At 26.6% G+C, this 24,069-nt stretch overlaps 1 protein-coding gene across 1 annotated transcript; it reads left to right on the forward strand.

Annotated features, from left to right (window-relative positions):
- The first annotated feature begins 3,072 nt into the window (after nt 1-3,072).
- Nucleotides 3,073-23,687, forward strand: LOC107455083 (lysosomal-associated transmembrane protein 4A). The gene is made up of 7 exons (XM_016072506.3): nt 3,073-3,195; nt 5,568-5,702; nt 12,834-13,044; nt 14,083-14,159; nt 17,488-17,706; nt 19,599-19,694; nt 20,768-23,687. Exons 2-7 carry the CDS (start codon nt 5,604-5,606, stop codon nt 20,864-20,866), a joined length of 801 nt encoding a protein of 266 aa, XP_015927992.1. The 5' UTR covers nt 3,073-3,195; nt 5,568-5,603; the 3' UTR covers nt 20,867-23,687.
- Nucleotides 23,688-24,069: the final 382 nt, after the last annotated feature.

Below are 24,069 nucleotides of genomic sequence, written 5' to 3' on the forward strand. Positions count from 1 at the left end.
GAATGAAAGTCAGATAGGTGACCCTTAAATATGTGGGTGTCCTCAAACCACAAAAATTTTTGAGGAGGCTCCAATGGTATGTCCTCAATTCATACTTTAAAAATCTGGTCACCTTAGACTAAATAATAAAGTTATTGTCATGGAACCATGTGTCGCGTGTAGAGTTATTCATGGGAAAATATTTCTCACTAATTAGGTTTTTATAGGCGATCAAAATGGGTTATAGCCCTTACGAAAATTTAAGGTATATTTAAGGTTGATTTGAGGTATTTTTGAGGTATTGATTTGAGGTATATTTGAGGTATATTTAAGGTTGCTGAGAAAACAGCAATAAAAATTATACCTCGTAAAGGTTTTAATTAAAGTGTACGAGGTTGTTTTGTATATACTTCAGCTTATTTTGAGGTTGTTTAAAATCAACTTCAAATCAACCAGGTTGATGAGGTGATTTTCAAGGTATACCAGGTTGATTTTCTGACACTTGTGACAAAAGAGGTATTTTGGAGGTATAAAATTTTTTACCTTATTTTAACTAAAGAGAGTGAGGTATTTATTGAGGTATATGAAGTCATTTTATTTATACTTAAGCTTATTTTGAGGTTGTTTCAAATTCACTTCAAATCAACCAGACTGATAAGGTAATTTTTAAGGTATACGAGGTTGTTTTTCTTACACTTGTAACAAAAGAGGTATTTTATGAAGTATAAAAAAATCAACCATATCTCAACTAACGAGAGTGAGGTATTTACGAGGTATAAAAAAATATCCCATTTTTCTAGTGAAGAGAGTGAAGTAATTTCGAGGTATAAAAAAATATACCTTATTTCAACTTAAGAGAGTGATGTATTTATTGAGGTATATGAAGTCATTTTATTTATACCTAAGCTTATTTTGAGGTTGTTTTAAATTCACTTCAAATCAACCAGACTGATAAGGTGATTTTTAAGGTATACGAGGTTGTTTTTCTTACACTTGTAACAAAAGAAATATTTATGAGGTATTAAAAAATCAACCTTGTTTCAACTAACGAGAATGAGGTATTTGCGAGGTATAAAAAAATATACCTTATTTCAACTAAGGAGAGTGAAGTATTTATTGAGGTGTATGAAGTCATTTTATTTATACCTAAGCTTGTTTTAAGGTTGTTTAAAGTACACTTCATATTAACTAGCTCACTTCCCAGAGTTCCATGCGAGCCGGCAAATGGCGTGTGTGTTGACAATCGAAAGTCTATTCGAAATTCGGTAAGTGTGCTTGACATTTATTAATTTAGTTTTATCACTTTTAATCAAATATGCTTCAATTTTGAAACTTAAATTTTATTATTTTTGTTTTAAAGACACGTCCTGATCTTAAATAATTTAAGTTGGAGGATACTTTTAGAGGCTATCGTTGTAGGCTTAGCAATAAGAGAGAACAATCGAAATATTTCTCGTCGCTGTTTAGGGTAACGTTACTGGTGAATCATTACAGCAGGTTATGCACAGTATAATTTATTCAAATGGAACTACTCTTTTTATTTTGCTTAAATGTATATGTTTTAACGTAGCAGTATGCAAGTTGATTAATTGAGTAAAATGTTCATTATTTCTCTTATAAATAAATCATTGAAAATTGAAAGATTTTTTAAATAGCAATTTTGCTTTGAAATTCTACTATAGCTATAAGCATTCTGCAAGCAATTCTATAAGCACATTTGATTAAAAGTGATAAAAGTAAATTAATAAATGTCAAGCACACTTACCGAATTTCGAATAGACTTCTAAAAACAGCTGAAAGAAAAACAGCTTCGTATACCTTGGAAACTACCTCATCAGTCTGGTTGATATGAAGTGATTTTAAAACAACCTCAAAATAAGCTTAGGTATAAATAAAATCACTTCATATACCTCAATAAATACCTCACTCTCTTTAGTTTAAATAAGGTATATTTTTTATGCCTCGTAAATACCTCATTCTCGCTAGTTGAAATAAGGTTAATTTTTTTATACCTCATGAATACCTCTTTTGTTACAAGTGCAAGGAAAACAACCTCGTATACCTTAAAAATCACCTCATCAGTCTGGTTGATTTGAAGTGGATTTAAAACTGCCTCAAAATAAGCTTAGGTGTAAATAAAATGACTCCATATACCTCAATAAATACCTCTCTCTCTTTTGTTGAAACAAGGTAAAAAATTTTATACCTCAAAAATACCTCTTTTGTTACAAGTGTAAGAAAATAAACTTGGTATACCTCAAAAATCACTTTATCAGTCTGTTTGATTTGAAGAGAATTTTAAACAACCTCAAAACAAGCTGAAGTGTATATAAAACAACCTCGTACACCTTAATTACAACCTTTACGAGGTATAAATTTTATTGCTGTTTTCTCTGCAGCCTTAAATATACCTCAAATATACTTCAAATCAACCTTAATACCTCAAAAATACCTCAAATCAACCTTAAATATACCTTAAATTTTCGTAAAGGAAGGGAGGTAGCGCAGAGCAGAACTAAATATGGCAACATTTCGCCTACTTTTATCTGTAGAGCGTGGAGAGTCATCGGAGAAGGAAGTACGTTAGTTTCTGTCTTAAATTTAAAATAGATTAAATACTTTTAGATTAGGAAACTATATGGAACTGAAAACTACATTGAACATAGTTCCAAAAGAAAGCGTCATGGAAATCTTAAAAAATATTTGTAAGAATTAAACACGAAAAATATCAAGAAAGGGAAAAATATCGTAGTATTCCTATACAACTGAGAAGAGAAGGGAGAAGGATCAAGCCATGGAACCAGTCTTCTTCCTAGATGGCGTATTCGAGCGCTGCAATCGCGAATTCTCCTTCGGCGGTGATCTGAAGTAAGAGAAACGCATGCACTGAGAATAGAACTTTATTTGAATGCAATTTTTATATGCGAGCGTATTAATGCAACTAATTATTGCTACTAATTATTGCTAAGCATTCTTACTCGCGTCTGAGACAATCGGATACTGAGTGATTGACCCCTAATCAGAGTTTTTATTTATTAGCGCATGTGTGTTAAGAATGAATCTGGCTGCGTTGCAGTAGTAGAGTTCATACTTAAAGTATATTTTCTCTCATTAATCTCCGTTTCTTTCTCTGGCAACATCTTTTTCAATAGTCTGTTACTGTTCTGGTTCTGTTATAAAGTGAATTCAAGTAACAGAAACTGTCTTATCCTGTTGGTAAATAACTGAAATTCTTATTGTTTTCTCTTTAAAATTTTAATTTAACTGAATATTATTTATAACAATTTTATCTTTTGAATTTTTCATTTATTCCCAATCTTATTAATGTTTCTATCCTTTGATCTAAAATAAGTGATTTTCGAACATTTCTGCAATTCATCCTTTTTCATTCAAAAGTCAATACTTTCTTTAACATAGTTTTCCTTATTCAAATCAAGCAACAGTTAAAAATATCTGTAAAAACTGATTTTTATTTATTTTATAAACCTTAACAGTTGTTTGAAATAAGAATGAATAAACGAACGTTAGTTTAACATTACTATCATTCTTCAAGAATATTATTGTGCCAAGGACTATAATGAATTTAAATGACACTCTAAATTTAAAATTTGTTATCTTGGTTTTTGTCATGATGAAACAATAAACTACACTTGTTGCTCTTTCTGAATAATAAAATATTTCTTTGATCTCATTAGCTAGTATAATATATAATAAAAATGAAATTGTCTAATTATTTTCATTGATAAATAGATGGTAATGATATCAAAAAATATTTCAGAATTGAACATCATTACTCAAAATCAAACTTAACATAACTGTTCATTGTTGGGAAATTATGCTTTTCTGTTTATATTATCTTTTTATTATTAATTATAATCTATTCTAGTAAGCTGCCAACTAATATCAAAAGCATATTAGTTGGCAGCTTACTAATTCGATTTTTATATTTATATTAATTAAAGTATTTTAAAATCGTTTACTAATTTTAACATGTGTGATACAGTTTGAATAAGTTTTTGTTTCTCCACTGATAGAACGCAGTGTAATCGTTTATTAGATATTAAGTTTCATTAGTTTAAGAGAAATTTTAGTTTTTATATAAATTTACTTGGGAAATGTTTTACTACTTAAAAATTCAATTTAATGGAATTGTTTTTATCCTTTAAGAAATATTTTATTATTGTATTACATTTATTTAATTTTTGTTCAAAATGTCAACAAATGCCAATCATCAACCAGGATTACTTTGCTAATTTTGCATTTTTATAAAAAAAATCTGTTCACTTTTTGTTATTTACTGTGAGGAAAACAAATTCTTGGCCTGGTAGAGGAATTTAGTATTGATTTATGGTGTTAAAATATCTTTGCATGTCTTACCATCGAAGTAAAATGTTAAAAACCTGGTGACAGAGTGAGATTCTGAGAGCAACCATATCCTGTCTATCTTTAGACTAAGTTCATTGTCAATATTATCGCTGTTAAGTCTAGCCTAATCATTCTTTGAATAAATCAAAACAATGTGAATAAAGCACAAATGTACAGGATTTGATAAAAATATGTACGTTTCTGTAGGTTTATTTGTGATTTATTCACATTGTTCTGCTTTATTCACACTTAGCACAAAGTATGCCTATCTTCATTTGACTTATTGCTCTTTTGGTTCTTCAGAATACCACCAAGTGCTCCTATCTGACTAATATGTACAATGTTGTATTTTAAAGTGTATGTATTGTCTAATGTTTTTGTCCGATTGTTAGTTGTTCAGCTTGGTACGTATATGTTGAAAGAATTTTATGAATTTATGTTATAATATTTGATTTTAAAATTGCGTGAATACAAATCGTACCGATTAATTTTTAAATTGTCTGAATTCGAATAGTGATATGTAATTTTTAAACTGTGTGAATACGAACTGCAATATATAATATTTATATCACTTAGATCAATGCATGATATTAAAATCATGTGAATATGAATTGCGATATTCGATTTTAAAAACACATACATACAAATCACATCACAATACATGATTATTAAACCATGTGAATAAAAATCATGTGTTTGTTTTTTAAATCACTCAAATTTAAACAACGATTTGTAATTTTCAAATAGTGGCATATCCTGATACTTGATTTTTTTTAGACCGTGTGGACACTCCTGTTAATTTTTAAAAACTATCCGCAAAGTTTAAGAATTTTTATGCATGTCTAGGCGCCCAGCATCTATATTATCTAATTCTGGATGTGGGGCTGATTTGATTTTTATTGCTTGTCAATATTCATAGGAAACTATGGTCAGGGGCCTTATCAAATCTGGTGACTTGTTCTGTATTTTATGGTACGGTACCATCATTTTTTTTTCTTATAGACCATAAAAAGAGGAAGTTCAGCCTATCATTGTCTTGCAGTAAGCCTTTCTGTTTAAATTATAAAGTTAATTTAGTTAAAATCATGTACATAAATATATTTATCTTTGTTTTGGTATTATTTTCCATAGATCAATATCATTGAAAAATTTTGTTGATTTCTAATTTTAAAAAAAAAAAATAAATAAATCTTTCTGAAATAACTTACGTATTTCTCTTGTAGTTTTTATCTGCTAGTGGTCATTTTCTTGTTGACTAAATGCATATTAAAGCAGATTTCAATAGTGGGGAAAACTTCCGCTGCTGCATATGTTTTCATGTACGTACTGGCACTATAATTCTTGGAATTTGGCATTTGGTGAGTAGAAATCTGAAAAAAAATTTATTATGGTCTTATGCTTTATTATACAAATTAAGTTGTTTACTTATCTATATTTTTATATTTGTTTTATATTTCTATTAAAAAAGTATCGAATATATAGTAAGCTTTGAGCTACAATTATTACTATGATTTATCCTCTTTTTTTCCAAGTAATTGTTTGTTTTTTTATCTTAGTGTATCTTTTACTATAGTTTTATTTTTATATTATTATGCTAATCTATTTAATGCTACACTAATCTATTCTGATATTTTTTTGAAAAAGAATTAAATTATAACAGAAGGAAAACTTAGTGACATAGGTCAGAGAGCTATCCTAAAAAATTACAAGTGTTCTTAAAATTAAATGTGCTAATGAATTTGCTTCATTATTTCGTTACTGCTTAGAGAGTTAATACATTTTTGATTATCAAAACTGATAAAGACTAAAGAAACGTATGTATGCTTATGAAAAAATCTATTCAATATAGAGTCTACATTCTTTAGTGTGACTCCCTGTTACTATGACCCTTCCATTATAATGACCAATGCCTGAAGTCCTGTTTGATCCTGCTGGTGAAGAGCTCTGAGTTAAAATTTAAATCCCGATGGCCGACTAAACTGCTGTGTCACAATTGCAAGATCTGAGGTGTCAGGACCCCCTCAATGTCTTTGGGAATGAAAAATCAACATTTTGAGAAGAAAAAAAAATTTCTGTTTTATTTTTCCTGAAAAATGACATATGTTTCATTTACATAAAACAATTTATAAAAAATAAAAAAATATTTATAAAAAAGAAATACACCTCAAAATTGAACTACATTAAAAATAACAAAATAAGCATTTACATAAATAATATAATTGTCATGACCAATCTAACTTTTCTCTCAAATGAGCAATAAAACGCTCTCTTCACTGAAGAAAATTGAATGTGAAAAATCCTTTTACTCTACCTACTTTACACCCCTCATTGAGTTCTCTAATCTTCTTAAAAATTGCTACCTACCCAAGTATCACATAATATTAGCTATCGGAAAATCTGGCATTGTTTTGCACAACTTTTAGAAAATAGTAAGATACAAAATAATATCGGAAAATCTAACATTATTTTGCACAACTTTTGAATAGTAAGATACAAAAAGTCACTGTTTTCTCTGCATTCTATAATGTTAGATTATATACAATATAATATTATCTAGTGTTTCTCATAATATTATTTTGCATTAATTATTTAATGCTTTAGAATATTAGATTTTATGTTTTCTGTTATTATTTTGTGTCGTTTTTTCTTTATGTTTGAAATAAGCAAGACGGAAATTTGAATGGTTAGTAGAATAATTTGGCAATATTATTTTACTTAATTTTCTGTATTTTTGTGAAGCAATAAAACATAAAATAGTATTTATGTCATTCACGCATTATTTATTTAACAATACCGAAATACTAAATGAAATTTTACTGCCGAATTCTGCCACCATTCATTTTCCTCCTTTTTACTCCAAATTATATTTTGTGTCGAACTGATTATTATGCATGAATATTTCAAATTTAAGTACCGTAATTTCGCGGAGAAACGCCGCCCTGGTATATACGCCGCTCCCTCAAAAATCGACTGACAGAAAAAAACTTTTCACCAGACACGCCGCACCATGGTACACGCCGCGCCGAATTTTTAACAATGAAAGAATTTTGAACTTAACGCAGGTATTGATTGAAGACTTAACACATGCTCTAAATATGCATATGTATATAATTTAAATAGTTAAATAAAAATGAATAAAAGAATATTAAATATTTAAAAAAAAATAGAAACAATCCCAGTATATATAAAAGATTTTAATAATTTTCTAAGTAAAATTAAGTATTTTCTAATTTTAAAGTGAAGTAATCATTAAAACATAAATAAAATAATTAATATATCATAAACCATTAAACTAAGTATGAAATTTTTTAAAAATAAAACGATTTTACTTTTAAATTAACAACCCAAAATCGTGTTTTAGAAATAAACGATAAATCCAAACAAATTTTGCTCAAAGAAAAACTTAAGAATAATTTATTTAGATATCACGTATCACTATATATTCATATCACTGCACTTAAATATTCCTCAAAATCACAACTCTCTGTATCAGAGCAAATTAGGTTTACTATTTAATTGTATATTTCGGGTTAATCTCCGTCACTTTCGGTTTCGTTTGTCCCGGGATGATTTCCGCTTTTTTGAAGCCATTTATCACAGTTTCTTTTTCTCTTTTAATTGCTGACAGCGAAAACGCGGCGGTATAATTTTCCCTCTTAATGGGAGGCATTTAAAATGGATAACTTAAATACAAGTTATGTTAAAACAAATCGAAAAAAAAATATTAACGAAAGAAAAATATTAATAAAACAAAAACGCATGGGAACTGAAGATAAAACGATAAAAAATAAAAAAACTTAATAATAATAAGCTGAGGAACATGATCGAAATCAAAATCAGACAGAAATATGAGCAATGAAAAAAAAATAAACAATAAAAAGCTCCCTCCCAAGCATTTAAAACAAATTTCTATTTTTAGCAATTCCCCCCCCCCTATTTTCGTTTCTCAAATCAGGTTTCTTTTTTCAACTGACTCCGCCTAGGACGGTCTTTCTTTTATCCCTGTCTAAAATTCTCACACACTTTGCTTTTTCTATCTGCACTGACCCTCAGTGGAAAGTTTGAAATTCTTTTTGAACATTCTAATTGTAAGATTATTGAAGGTCATTCCAAGCTCATCAGCATGCTTTATTTACCAAACATTCACATGTTTTTAACAACAAGCTGAAGAAAAAAGGGGAGTGGAGAGAGGCATCCATGACAAGTGGAAGAGTCATATTTCCTGGAAGGAACGGGGGGGGGGAAGCGTTTGTTTTACAGTTACTTTATCACTGGCCCCACCCTGATTTTCTTCATTCATTCCTTTCTGATTTATGCTTCTCCACTCCACGCCCATTTCCTACACTCAACAGCTGTCCATATGGCAGAAGGGAAAGAGAGACTTTGTTCTCTTGTGGATAGTGGTCTCCAGAAAATGATTCCAAGAAAGGATTAGGGAGGGGAAAANACTTAATTTTCTGTATTTTTGTGAAGCAATAAAACATAAAATAGTATTTATGTCATTCACACATTATTTATTTAACAATACCGAAATACTAAATAAAATTTTACTACCGAATTCTGCCACCATTCATTTTCCTCCTTTTTACTCCAAATTATACTTTGTGTCCGACTGATTATTATGCATGAATATTTCAAATTTAAGTATTAATACTTGAATAGATAAACTTTTCTTCATAATTTTCTTTACTTTACCCAAAGAATTTTCTGATAAATTTTATATTATTAATCTTTTTCAAGTGTTTGTTTTTAATTTTGAATGTATTCCTAAACTTTTTTTTAGAAATGAACCAATTTCATCAAAATCTCAATTGATCTTGTTAGTTTATAAAACGTGTTTTATAAAAGTCTCTCATTATTTATATAAGTCTCTCTATCTCTCATTTTATTCTAGCCATTAGTAATTTTACAGTGATCATTCATTATTCACATAATGAAATTCTATAATGAAAACCACATGTATAGTTGTAAAGTTATATTTTCATTTGAAGTGAGTTGAAATTTTAACATTTAAAAAAATATTTTTTCCCCTCACACTTTTGAAATATAGCTATATGTCATTATTTCCATGAAATGAAACTGTAGCTTTATTTAAAGCTTTATTCATGGCTGAAATGAAATTGTTTTAATTTTTAAGTTATCATATTTTGTAATAATTTCAATAATAAAGAAAATAATTTAAATATAAACAAATTACTTACATCCATAAATTTTCTTCCACTTCTTTTTTTCACTGTAATTAAATGGAAAAATGCTTACATAATTTTATTTTTTCAGTGTCTGAAATTTTACCTAACAAAAAACCTGAAACAAACCCCAAAGGCACCCTTCGAAATGTTTTCAGGGGGTGAAAGCTGGAAAGCATTGAATATTTTTAAAAATTGTCACTTTTTTAGATTGTAAAAATTTTATGTGGACACATATGACATTTTTAATAATTCCATAATTATTTAAAGCTAATATGTACTGAACCAACAATGTTTGCCCAAATATTTACATAACGTTTGAATTTCAAAACAAAAAAAACAGAAAGAAATATTGTTTTATCTAATTTATTAAATTTGCACAAACATGCAATTGCACACGAGAAGAAACAGCAAAAAAAAAAAATGAAACAAATCATTACCATTGCTTGTATTTCACTGATAAGAGATTAACGAAGTAGCCACTGATAAAATTTTGTTATGCATTTACAAAACATGGTTTCACAAAGAATGTAAGGGCTGGGTCATTTGTCAGTTCATCCAGCCATGGCACCCACCACCTCAGATTTTGATGAAAATTTGTACACTTATTAATTTTTTGATGCTGATTTCAAAAATAACAACTATATTTGAATCGGTTAAGGGGTTTAAAAGTTATAAGCATTTATTTTTTTGCCAAGATGGCACATTTTGATTCACACATCAAAGCCTATTACTGTCTATAACTCACCTTATATTTGTCATAGAATAATAATTTTTTTTATTTTGTTCAGAATAAAGTAATTTGTCATTTAAGCATATTTTTTTGCAAATAATTATCTTACGTGTAAAGTAAATGTGTCTGTTTTGCAGTTTTTTTATCAGCGGAGTTTAGTAACTTCAGGAGATAATTTCTGGCAACTCGCCCCCTTCAATTTCAAAAATATTATAGACAAAGATAGTTGAAAGTGCATGCTAACGTCTGATGTAAAAATTTTGATGGACGGTTCTCACACTTTTTTTTAAAAGAATTATTTTTTAATGGCAGATTTCATTCTGAATAGCAACAGCATAATGCTTATAATTTTTCAAAATAAACATATATTTTGAATGAGCTAGCTTTTAATTTAAAGTAAATACATTCAAAGTAAAGAAACTCAAAATTTCTGTTGAAAAATCAAAAAAAAAATCAATATTAATTCAAAAACTTTCAATAAAAATCAAGCACCTTTAGTTCTTTAAATCTATTTTCCTGTTGCAGAAGAATATTTTTTCCATTGTTTACACACTGAAGTGTTTGACTCATCATTGAGCATGTATGTCCTTCCTGTTTTGCTGTTAATATCACCTGTACGAAGAATATTTGTAAAAGGAACTATGCAACTATCACTTTTTGGCCAATAATATGACAGGGATGGGCCATGTGGATGCATGAATTTAATTGTGGTGTCTCCTTCTTCCATGTGAACTTTCAAAACCATTTCAATGTACCAATTTGCATCATAAACACATGCCACATAGCTATGTACAGATGGAACATCAAAATTATTGGTAGTACTGGAATCTAAACAGGCAGTGATGGAAAATTCTACATCAAAACTTACCCTTTTCCCTTTGATTTGCATATTACCTTCTGGTTGAAAAAAATGCATACTTCTTGTACCTGAAACTGTTTTTGCATGCTGCAGTCGCCTAAATAATTCTTTACGCAGTTTAATCGTTTCAATGTTGCTGATGAAAAAAAGGTGTATACCTTTTATATTACTCTTACAATATTCATGCATCTTATGTACATTAATTATTTGATCATGCAATGGTCTTTACAAGCTTGCTTTTGACACAAGCCTTTTAACTGTTCCACCTATTCCATCGCAAGCAGACTATCCTTGGCTGGTAGCAAAAAAATTCCACTTTGCACTTATTCCATAAAACTCAAATTCATGGTTACACAAATTCAAAAGAGTTTAGCAGTTTTTGTATTGACCAGCGCAGCCATCAGTAAAATATTCAACATTGGTCACATTAGGAAAATTTTCTCTCAAATATTGCATCATTAGCTTTTGTGTCTGGTATACTATTGATACGTCATGATCCATATCATCTGAGAGGAAATAAAAGCTTTCACTAATTAAATTTTCATTTTGCTTTACATATAATACAACTGTGTGTAAAGTGCAACAATTGTGAGTCCAGTGATAACCTTGTGCTTCATCTTGAAGAACAAAAGAAAAATTTTCACTGAAATCCATAATAATAATTGCCTCATTGCTGTTGATGCAATTTACCTTCCAACCTTCAGAATAAGTTATAGCAAATTTAAATTCTTCATTCAACGTAAATACAACTTCGAATATTCCATTTTATTTTTAAATCATTTCCTATCATTTACAAATTAATATAAATAATGATGTATCAAAAACATGTAGATCATTCTATATTAAATAAATATCAATATAGATGTTTAACTCAATATAGATGTTTAAATATCAATATAGATGTTAAACATGAAATATTAATGAAGTAACAATATTGTTCGTCTTATGTATTAAACTTTAAATATTCTAAAATGTAATGGTTTTAGACGCTAAAAGTGGCCTATTATTATTTTTAAAATTATTTTAACATGGCAAACTTGCTTACAAACACTTATTTTTTATCTTTGTCATTATTGAATTCTGTCACTTGAGAATAACCAAGTAAATGTTATTTTATAAGCATATTTTGAATTAACTCAAATACTTATTATTTTCTTTATATTTTCAAAGTCTTATAACAAAGTATATCTACCTGAAATATTTATTTAAAGCCCTTTGACAGTGACATTTGAATTATGAGGCAAAAATAAAAATAAATAAAACTGTCTGATCTGAGTTGCTGAATACAAAAATATTTTATTGAAAATTAATTTAAATGCTATGGGAAAATAATATGTATGTTAAGAAGCTTAATAGAGTTTCTAAAATTATATTTAGAACATACCTCAAAACTATAAGTGTATTGAGTATAATGGTTTCTTATTAAAACTAAAAATCCCTATGTAACTATATGGAGTGCAATACTTGTGATATTGGTAGTAAGTGCCTTCTCTTTAATGACAAAAAGAGTTTTGATCTTAAATTAGTATCAAAGTGTAATACCTTACATTATTAAATGAATGTAGAAAATTTCCTCAGTCTTATAAAGCAAATTATTATATTTATAAGAGTAGAAAAAGAAAAATCAGGTCATTGTAAAAAAATTTCCACAACAAGAAAATATGTTTCACAAATTTTCTTTTTAATGATTAATCTGTAACTATACTTTAAGGTATTACATCTGTTAGCTCTGACACTGCTCTTTAGTGTCTTGATACATCCTGAAGCCAGAAATCGGTTCACGGCTTGGGCCACATCGGGCACAGCAACACCACATGATGTTAATGGTTTGTTAACTCCTGAGTATTACAGTCCACAACTGCCAGATTTGAGTGCAGGTCCTGCTGCAAATTATGCATTTGGGCATGATAAACACCAACTCAGTAAGTTCCATTTCAATGAAGCTGCCGCTTATTTATTTCTCGATTTATAATAAAATTGAATAACAATTAAATATTCATTGCATAATAAAAATAACTAAATTTATATCAATCCTATTATTGCTTTATTTTAAAAAAGGCAATTAAAACAATTGTAACAACGGAGTACATCGATTAAGTTAACATACTACTAAATATTATTATTATTCTGTATTTAGAATGCAAAGGTCGAGTTATCCTGGAAATTAGGACAATACTTTTATAAATTAAAACAGGTGCCAAATTTACTTCATGATTTGTTTATTGATGAGGGAATTTATATATCTGTGACAACTACAACTAATAAAAATTTTAAAAAGATACATATTAGTAAAAAAATAACTCATCCTTATGCCTGTTAACGAGAAAATGGTAACTATATGATAGTAACATGCTTAAAATAATACCCTTCAAATATTTAGTTAGCACTTTTAATTTCAAAAATACTGTTCTAATTTGGGAGGGCAAAATTTCATCTCCTGTAGGCTGTTAATCCTGAAATAGTTCAATTGTTAGGTTAAGTTTTCATAAATAAATAAAATGAATTTGTTCCAAAATAAAACATATAAAAAGCGAATGAAATTTTCTACTTTCAATTTATTGTCAAATGTTTCAATCAGTTAATATAATACTCAAAAATTTTCATTAATGATTAACAATTGGCATTGGATTTAATGCCTTTTTTTATAACATTGAATGTTATTTCTTCTTTTTACAAACATTAAGCCTTGTAGTTCATGCATAATTTCCCCCTAAATGCGTGATATTTATTTTTCATGGCATGAATACTTTTTGACTAAATACAAAAGCAATCGCATAAAAGTATGATAATTCCATGTTGATTATTTCGAAGTTTAATAAATAAATGAAAAATTAATGGTCTTATATGCTTTAACACTGTATAGATATTATTCTATTTGTAAATATTTTAAAGTAAAGAAATAATTTGACTTGTCAAAAATTCATTTTTATTATATTGACTTTTTTTTTTTAATTTTTCAGAAGATGTTCATGTGGCTTTGGCAATAACTGTGTGCACTGGTGTACTAACATTATTTCTACTTTATGGTACACTTAGAGTATGTCATTTAACTTATAAATAATTTTTTAAATATAAATTTTAATACCTATTGTTATATTTCCTCTTTCTTCATTGTGAATTGAAGTTTGAAAAAATCTGATGGGAGGCTTGTTACGAATAACCTAACCTAGCATATTTTAAAAATCCCCAAAAGACCAAGGCTTCCTTTGGTTTTGTTTTAGATAGTTTACGCTTTTACTTTAAAAATATAAATTTCTTATAAATTGAATGTGATGTTTAAACAAAGCATTGTTCAAACTTATTTCATCATATGCCTTACTATAATTATACCTTTGTAATATTCACACAAAAAAATTCTAATATCTAATTTGCTGTTTTTATTTTTGATGATTTAGAAAAAATTAGTGGCAGCACATTAGATTAATCATAGTCCTTGCATTAATTTTAAAGAAAGAATGGTCAAAATAATATGTAAGTAATGAAATGAATTATAAATTATAGAAATGTGAGAATAGTTCCGAATTTAAGTTCCATAAAGAAAATTCACCGGTTAATAAATGTAATGTTTATATCACTCTAAATTATATATAATTTTTTTTATCTAGTATTGTTAATTTGTTATTATAAAATGCGTCAGATCTATTTATTACTATATATATTATGCATATATCCTAGTTTCATTGTGAATCACATTTAATATTTAATGAAAAAAATCCAGTTCGAATATGTTGAAAATTAGCGATTTAATGAGTAATTTTTTGTAAAGAAAACTCTAAATAATGATCACAAATATTGTTTTGTACTATTAAACAAGACATATTAAAATTGGCACTGGCGTTATGAGAGGATTATTCCCCCATCCTTTCTTTCACATATTTTTCTTTTCTTATACCATCACATTCTGTACTGATGATCATTGTGAGATATTATCATTTGTTATTAAATTTTGTCCCGTGACATAAAATAAAATGTGTACCCTCAAACCTCTGAAATTTCTAAACTTAAATGGTAAGTATGAGAAATTGCATGACCTAAACACCTTTTAAGTTATAAAATAATCATTTAAGTATTTCTTGAGAAATTTTAAAAAATGTCAAAAACTAAATGTGGCTTCAATTTTTGTACAGTAGTGTATACTTTTTGACAGATTTTTATTCTTGACCCTCAAAGTATGGTGGCGCTGAATAGTCAAAATAGATGCCAAATGTATGAGCCCTTTAATTTTAACTTAACTGTTTGTATATTTTGCCATAACTCTGAAACTATTTATATGGATCTATAAGAAATTTTTTGCACAGTTATGAAGCTAATTTTTCAAAGGTGCCATGTAAAAGAAATTTTTTTGTGATTAATAATTATTTAATTTAATGGCCGAAAATGTTTTGAAAGAAAGATCTATTTTATCTCATTTTAAACTTAATAATTTCAAATGACCAAATACAATGATTCCAAAAATAAAAATTACCTGCATAGTTTCTGAGAAAAATTTCAAAAAAAGTTGTATTTTTAATATATATAGAAATTGATATTGTATTAACGAAAAACTATTGAGGTACAAATGATCCCAAATAAGCTTAAATTCCATGTAAGAAATGTGATATAATGCTGTGTATAACCATCTAACCCATTTTCAAGCAAAATAACCCATTAATTCATAAAGTTGAATATCAACATATAAAAAATAACCCTAAATGAATAACGAGAAACAAAATCATTTTTTAATTTCAGTGTTTCAAAACTGTTCTCGTTGCTGTCATATGTAAAGAACTGAGGATTGGTTAAAAAACAAGAACAATTGGTTAAAAAACAAGAGAGAGAAAATATCTCCTTTTTTTCAAGGAAACAAATGATTTAGTTTTAAATAAAGTATTTTAATACCAAACTTTTATTTGTAGTAGGAAATATTGTGATTTTTATTATTATCATTTTCATTGAAACAATAATTCAATAGAAAAATGTATTCAAAAATTGAACATCTGATGGGTACTGTTTAGGCAGAATTATCAAACCAGATGCAGTAGGAATGAGTTAAATATTAAGGTATAGATCATTTCAATGTATATATACACTGTGTACCGTTATAGTATGTTTCTCATGCAGAATTATTTTAAATAAGAAGATAAATTACCTAATTAGAAATCGTGCCATCATATGAAAACTATGAACTAAATTGTTAGCGAAATCTATAGTCAAGCAGCTTTAAAGTTAAAATAACTTGGAACACACTCTACTGGCCCCGTGTCACAATACTCACCCTTTATTAGAAAGGATACTTGTATAGCTTTACTTCATCTCATTCCCAATAATTATAACTTTAAAATTTTTAAGTATTTTTGATGATTTTTTTTTAAAAATTAAAAAATAACTACTTTATTAAAATTAAGTTGCAATATATTGGTATATTGTTATTTTCAATGAGTTAAAAATTATTTGTGTATGGCAAAAAATACATTCTGTTTTAAGTGTTGTCAATGGGAAAAAATCTTTAATGTTCTGAACTGTACATAATTTTATGTAACAAGCATTTGATAATCAAAGTACTTAATCTTATTCTAAACAGGTGTTGTTGTTTTTTAGTTATGGGATACATTCAATAGCATTCTACTTAATAAGTTCAGTTCTGTTCCAGTTGATTAATGTGCTAGTTTATTTCAAAGTTTGATTCAAAAGTTGCTCTTGCCTATACTAGAATGATTTGAAAACCTAACCAAACATACTAGCTATTAGATATTTCAGCCAATTTTACTTTTCTTGTTCATTTTTCTTTGTTTTGAGAAGCATTCCATTACTCAGCATTTAAGCTCATTTACACTAGTGTTTCTTTATATGACTTGCACTAATTACATAATTCTCACGAGCTATACTTATACTAAATTTTATTTTAATATTATGCTGTATTGATTTAAAGCTTGTACTTAAGTTATTTAAAAAATAACCTAAAATATTTTAAGGCTTTTGAAACAAAAAGACCTATTTTAAAACTAGTTATAAAATTTTATTATATCAGTATTCATTTAAGCAATTTATTCATTAACCATGACATTAAAAGCACTAAACTTTTATCTCTAATCATCAAAATCATTATATCAATAGAAAATTTATGTTTTCAATAAATAAGAAATTTTACATTGATTTCAAAATTTTTATCATATTTTTAATCATTATTAGTTTCAAAAAAATAGTAAAATAGATTTTATACATTTATAAGTTTGAAACTGTGTAAATAATTTTTGAGCAATCTTAAATTTTATGTCATTTTAATTTATCAATATTTATTTTTCATGTCTTTATAGGCATTCCTTTAACTAATTAATGGGTAGAAACTATTTATTGTATATTATATTATATTAAAAATATTTTTTTAGGGTAAACCAAATTATTTGATGCCCTTCTTCAGTCTACAAGTATTCGATTTCATTATATCTGCATTAACAGCTGTGGGTTACTTCTCATCTGTGCCAGATGTTCGGAGAATGCTAGAGGAAGCTTCAGATTTACCTCTGCAAAAACAGTTGCTACATTTAAATCCAGAATGGCTCTGTGCAATATTGATGATTGCTGTTGTTATATGCATGATGCTTAAGGTTAGGTTGCTTTACAATATTAATTATTTTTACTTAAAGATATTTTTTTGTTGTTGTTTACTAATGGTAAAACTGTTTATACATGCATATATATCATAAGAAATCCAAGGATGAAATTCTGTTACCATTAAATTATATTCATCCTATAACAGTACATTTAATTAATTAGCCTATAATAATGAATAATAAATTTTACTTAATAATTTATTGAAATACATAGTTATCTGTAAAATCCAATTTAACTATTCTAAAATACTTTTCTTGACTTAAACTTTAATTCGTCATACTCTCTGAAAATATTTGTGTAAAATATACAATTAAGACAGTAAAAAGCTATAAAATTGGATTTTACAGGCTTTTTTTCTTAAAAAATCATTTTTTATATTTCATTATAAATTACTTCAAATCAGTATCATTTCTCGTAAGTAGCTGACTCCAGTTTTATTTCACTTTCATTTAAACTAATTCTAAAATCTGTGCTCACTCTTTGCCAATAGCCTATTAGTATAGCTCTAGTGTAACATTATGAAACAAATAAAATTTTCTCTGATATTGTTATTATCTTTATTCTATTTCCCAAACACTAAGCTTAAAAATTTGCAGAAGTATTATTCTTATCAATGTTTCTTTGGGTAGTGACAGTTAAAGAAAGACACAATGACTTTTGTTTGCTACTTATTATATCTTGACATCTCAGGTGTTCATGATTTTGCATTACTGATAGTTCTTTTAGATTATGTATTCCTTATTGGTATTTATCTATATTATAATTGTATTTATAAACAACTTCTAGAAATATGTTTATTTATTTTTTGCATTCGAATAACTATAACCACCTGGAAAAAAACTTTAATTAAATCTTCTCTGAAATTCAATACTAGAATGCTTGTGATAAAAAATAAAAACAATTTTCATGAATGTTAAAGCTAGAGTTATATGATAAATTTGTTAAAATTACTGACACCTATCACAGGCAACTCCATTTAAGCATTACTATATTAGTTTTTAAATAATGTAATTAGCCTTTCCATGAGAATTAAAATCTGACAGGACTGATGAAAAACTTCATCTTATTGAAAATTTGACTTATTATTTTTGGGTTTCAGCTTTAAAGTAATACCAATAGTCTTTTTGAGAGTTATACATATCATTTAATGATGTTTTTTCTTATAGTATGATAATTCAGATTAATTTCATTTTTCATGTCAAAAGTTTTTACCTTTGCACAGACATCTTTAGCAATAAAAGTTTTTCCCATCCTAACTCCCAACAGCAAATAATAAAGGCAAACCTCTTTAATAACTTAGATAAATAAAATAAATAAGTAAATGAAAATTTTCAACGCATACATCTACTTTCATTATTTTCAAATTCCAGTACAATATAGTGCAGCGCTTATGTTAATAATGAATAATAAATAAATTTTTTTTAAAAATTTACTCATAGTGAATATAGTAACTGATTATCTATATATACATTGCTATTTTTTTAGCTGTGAAGGATTGGAATAAAAGAGATTGATTTTAAAAAATTGATTAATAGCATTAAATTACAGATAAAGGGTATGAGACCTCATAAAAAAAGAGTTACGGTAATGTATAAATAAGGTATATACTCCTAAATTAATGTAATGTATATACTCCTAAATTAATTACATCATAAATTAAAGGTTTTTCTTATTACAGAACCTGTAATAAGATTTTAAAAAATTACTTTCAGATGATTAATATTATATTACCACATCAATTTAAGTGAAAAGGAATGAGTCTCCTTATTTTCAATTAATATTTCATTTTTATTTATTTTTAACTTTGAATTGATTATAGATTAGTGAAATTGTAATTTTCATAAGACGAAAATAACAATATAATCAATTAAAGTATGATTTCTAGGCATACTTCATGGGAGTAGTTTGGTCTTGCTATAAATACTTGAAACTGTTGCAAATGGCTGAAATTGTTGGAAGTTACATTGAAGCAGATAATGAAGTAAGCATTATTTAAATCATTTTATAATGTGTTCTGATTGCTAATTTATTTTTCAAAGTTTGGTTACTAGGCAATGAAAAAATTATTCAATATAAACGTTAAATAATAAATTTCTTAACTAGAAGTACTTCAAAATTTTCTTGATGTTAAGATGTTGATATCATTAGGAAAACTTCATCTCTACATATACACTGATCTTTCATTTAGTAATGTGAGTAAAAATTAATTTTTCAGGTAAGCAGGGAAGTTTGGCCAAATGTTTAAAAGATCAATTAGTTGAGCTTCCATTATTCTTATCAATTCTTTATACAATGAAACTTATCAATCTAATATTCAAATATAAAATAAAATTTTAAAATCAAATGCACTCTAAACAAAACATAATTTTAATTGTAACATGAATTAGGCTCTGTTCTGCCATTTCGACAAGTTTTGTTCAAATTAATTTATATATGTTGTAAAATTTGTATGTAAAAAAATATATGTATTTAGAAAAGTAGACACAATTTTTTCCAACAAATTATCTTAATACTTAATTATGTTTATAAAATATGTAAAACTTTATACAAAATCAGATCTTTAAAAAAACTGAATCTAGTATAAATCAAAATCAATATTAATGAAAACATAGCTAGCTTGTCCACAAAGCAGGAAAGACAGCCACTTTGGTTTGATTATTTATGCTTCATAATGATGCAACATTCCATCTTTATCTCAGAATGCCAAGAAAATCAGAAACAAAGAATTGGTCACACATTAAAAAAAATTTCTTTGAAGTGGATTATAATTAATTAAAAAATTAAACTTTTTTAGATTATTATAACTTAATTAAAAAATTTAAGTATGTTGCAATGATCTAAATTCTTATAATGATACCTTAAAAGAGATTCAAAACTGAAAACAGAGTCTAAGATTTTAAAAATTATCCAAAATTAATATTTTTTTATTTAAATAAGGTAATTTAAATAAATTTGGTTTATAATTTGTATCATAAATATAAAAAAACTAATTATTCTCCTAGTGTTATTGTAGTTTTTACATAAACTAATTGCTTGCATTTTTTATATACTTAGGCTCTATTGCCACCAGATTATGATACAGCAACTAAAGCACCACCTCATGCTGCAATGTATGCACCCCCACCATATGTTGCTGATTTTCATGGAGTATAAACAAATTTCAAAATGTGTTGCTCCTTCATTATACATATATGTATCTAAAGTGAATTTTTTGTGTTGCTAGTCTGTGGAGCTTTTTTCTTTTTTTGTTTGTTTCCTAGATTGTAGAACATATTTCAAATCTTTCTAGTCTCATTTCTGTGTATAAAAAAATTTGTTTTAAATACTGATTGATTTTTTTATTTATTTAATAAATCATCAGAACTAATATTCAACTAATTTTTGTTAATATATTAAAAATATATCACAATTTTGTTTATATATTTTGTTAATATACCACGCCAAAATTTAAATAAATCAATAAAATTCAGTACTATATAGTTTTGAATGTTAGCTCCATAAGATTTCACTTGATAATTTTGTATTAAGTTAATTTGCAATGAAGAAACAATTATGTGAAATGTTAAAAATTATATACCACTTTACTTTTAATATACAGGAGTTGGTCAAAATATTGGAAACACTCCTATACCAACACATTTTTTGGTCTTTCCCAAAAAAATACTTAAAGAATCATTTTATAAGTGTGTAGGTTATGCGATTTTGCATTCTTATTAAGGAAGTTCTACTATTAAATAAGATTAATTAAAAATGACACGAGCATTGTTAAGGATTATCCTCATAAAAGCATCTTTTTTTTCCTCATGCAATCATATTTCAGTGTATGAACATTTATTGTAAGTTATTTAGTTTTATCTTATACAAAATAATATTTATAGAAAACCTGTTATCATTTTGAGTTTCTTTTAAAAAGTACAAAAACTACAGTTGCTTGAAACTTCTTAAATTTTTAAGATATTCAAATCGGACTTTTTTCATTAGTTGCCAAATACGATTCCCTACAAAATTAAGAAAAAATACTAAATTTTTTCTGTGCATGCGCATTATATAAGAACTACTTTAATTACTTATATAGTGCACAGTTTTCAACAATTTTTTTCAAATTTTAAAGCAAAAACTTTTTAATTAATCTTAAATTATTCTGAAAGTTTTCTTTAATTCTATTGAATATTTTTTAAATTGTAGCAAAAAAACGCAAGACAAAAAAAACTCTAAAAATGTCTAATTATTTCATATAACCAAAATAATTATTACAAGTTTAAAAAAAATTTCCAAGTTTTTTGACATAGGGTGTTCAAAAACACTATTTTCCGTTTGTAACTTATTGTCGGTCCCTCAAACCTCTAAAAGCTTTCAACTTCATTGATAAGTATGAGAAATCGCATGTTGTAAACATTTCTGAAGTTATGAAATTGATATTTTAGTATTTTTTGAGAAATATGAAAAAATTTAATAGTATAGAAGTGCTTCAACTATTTTGTCCACTCCCTGTATATATTTGAATCAAAATTAGCCTGAGATGTACAATCATGCATTATCTCTGGCTAGTTTTTTTGTGACAGTGTTCGCAAAGCATATACATCAATTTCTTAATATTTGTTTTATGTTATATCCCTGAATGTATTCTGTTTGAATGCATGTTTAGTTGTAACAACAGTTTTAAATCTTAGACATTTAGTTAAGTGTGGGATTCAAGTTTTTCCTAAGTAAAAATAAGTGATATATTTGGTAGTGGTAGAACATATACTTAGTGGTTAGGCTGGATTATTTTTCTCATAAATTGAAAGCTGCAAGATAATAGTATTAACATTTATTTAGTTTGAATCTAACAACTTGTAAATTCTCTTACAAAACTTCTGAAGAAATTATTTTGAAAAATGCTATTATTAAAACTGAAATTAGTTAAAATTTACAAAAGTATGTTAGTTTGCATCTTCTAACATCAGATTTAAATTCTGTCTTTATGTATTGGTTTAAAAATATTGTAGGTTCATTAATATTGATTAGAGAATTAATCATTAAACTTTCTTATAATACTCTTTTACATTTTTTGTAGTAACTAACAATTTAGTTAAATTCGTTTAAAGAAAGCTCAAATATTTCCTTATTGTTTCTTTCAAGCAATCATAATTTTGTATTACTTTTGTAATATATTTAAATCTACAGTTTTTGAACAATCATGTTTTTAGGTGCTACTAAAAAGGACTTCAGAATTTCTAAAAGCGTTTCATTAAATTATTACTTTCCCTTTTAGATAACTAAAATTTTTAAAAATTTAATATATTTACTTAACAGGCATTTATTCTCTCATTAAAATATTATGTTGATACAACAGTGTTCATTACTTAAACACTGTGATTTTGTGTGTATTATAGCATTTCATTATATCTATATATATATATATATCTTTATTTTATTTTTATTTTACTGCATTGCTGAAGCAATTGGTTTTCTTTTGAAAACAATATTTTTTCATGTGTGCAACCTGATAAATAAAACATTATTTCTGCAGTATTAAACGACCCTGTTTTACCTCCATAAACAAGTTAATTTTTTTTTAATACACTGCAAAAATATACTTATTTAATCTTTATAAATACTACAATTTTCTGAAAGTGCATTTTAAAAATTTACTATTATTCAGAAAAAAAATTTATGTAAAAGTTGCAAAAGTTTTACAATAGAATTTCTACTACAAACTTAAAAATTATATACTTGTCACATACCTATATATATATATATATATCTATACATTGATGAACAATTTTGCACCATATTTTATGACTAATTAAAACATATTTTGGTTCAGTTTGTTTATATTGTGTAAAGTTATATCAGTATCTTTTCACATAGCAAATAATTATATATTATATGTTAAATCTATTTTCAATCATATATTTCCAAGTTATTGCAATAAAATTAATAATGTAAATTGATTATAAAGGTAATAAATATTGTTTAAGTTTCTTAACAATTAGTACTGCTTCTTTAACAATATTACCATTGTCAACACATAAATTACATTGTAGTTTGAAAATATAAGTTTTCTTTTCTATCTAACAATTATTTTTAAGAAAATTATGAAAGAAGGGAGGCAAGCTGTGCCCAAAAATGTATTGTGATACTAAAACAACTTAATTTCATTTCTTTTTAAATTAAATAATTTATTCTTAACTACTGGGACATATTTAGAATTTCTCAGCATGTATATATAGCTCTAAGTACAATGGTCTGTAAATTTTAAAAAATTAATTGCTTACTAAAATTCGATTTTTCAGAATATTTCATCCCTATTTTTTATATTTTTTGGCACTACTCGAAACCTCAGTTGAAGTTTAAATATTAGGACTATTGCA

This window comes from Parasteatoda tepidariorum, chromosome X2 (assembly GCF_043381705.1).
Source record: "Parasteatoda tepidariorum isolate YZ-2023 chromosome X2, CAS_Ptep_4.0, whole genome shotgun sequence".
NCBI lineage: Eukaryota > Metazoa > Arthropoda > Arachnida > Araneae > Theridiidae > Parasteatoda > Parasteatoda tepidariorum.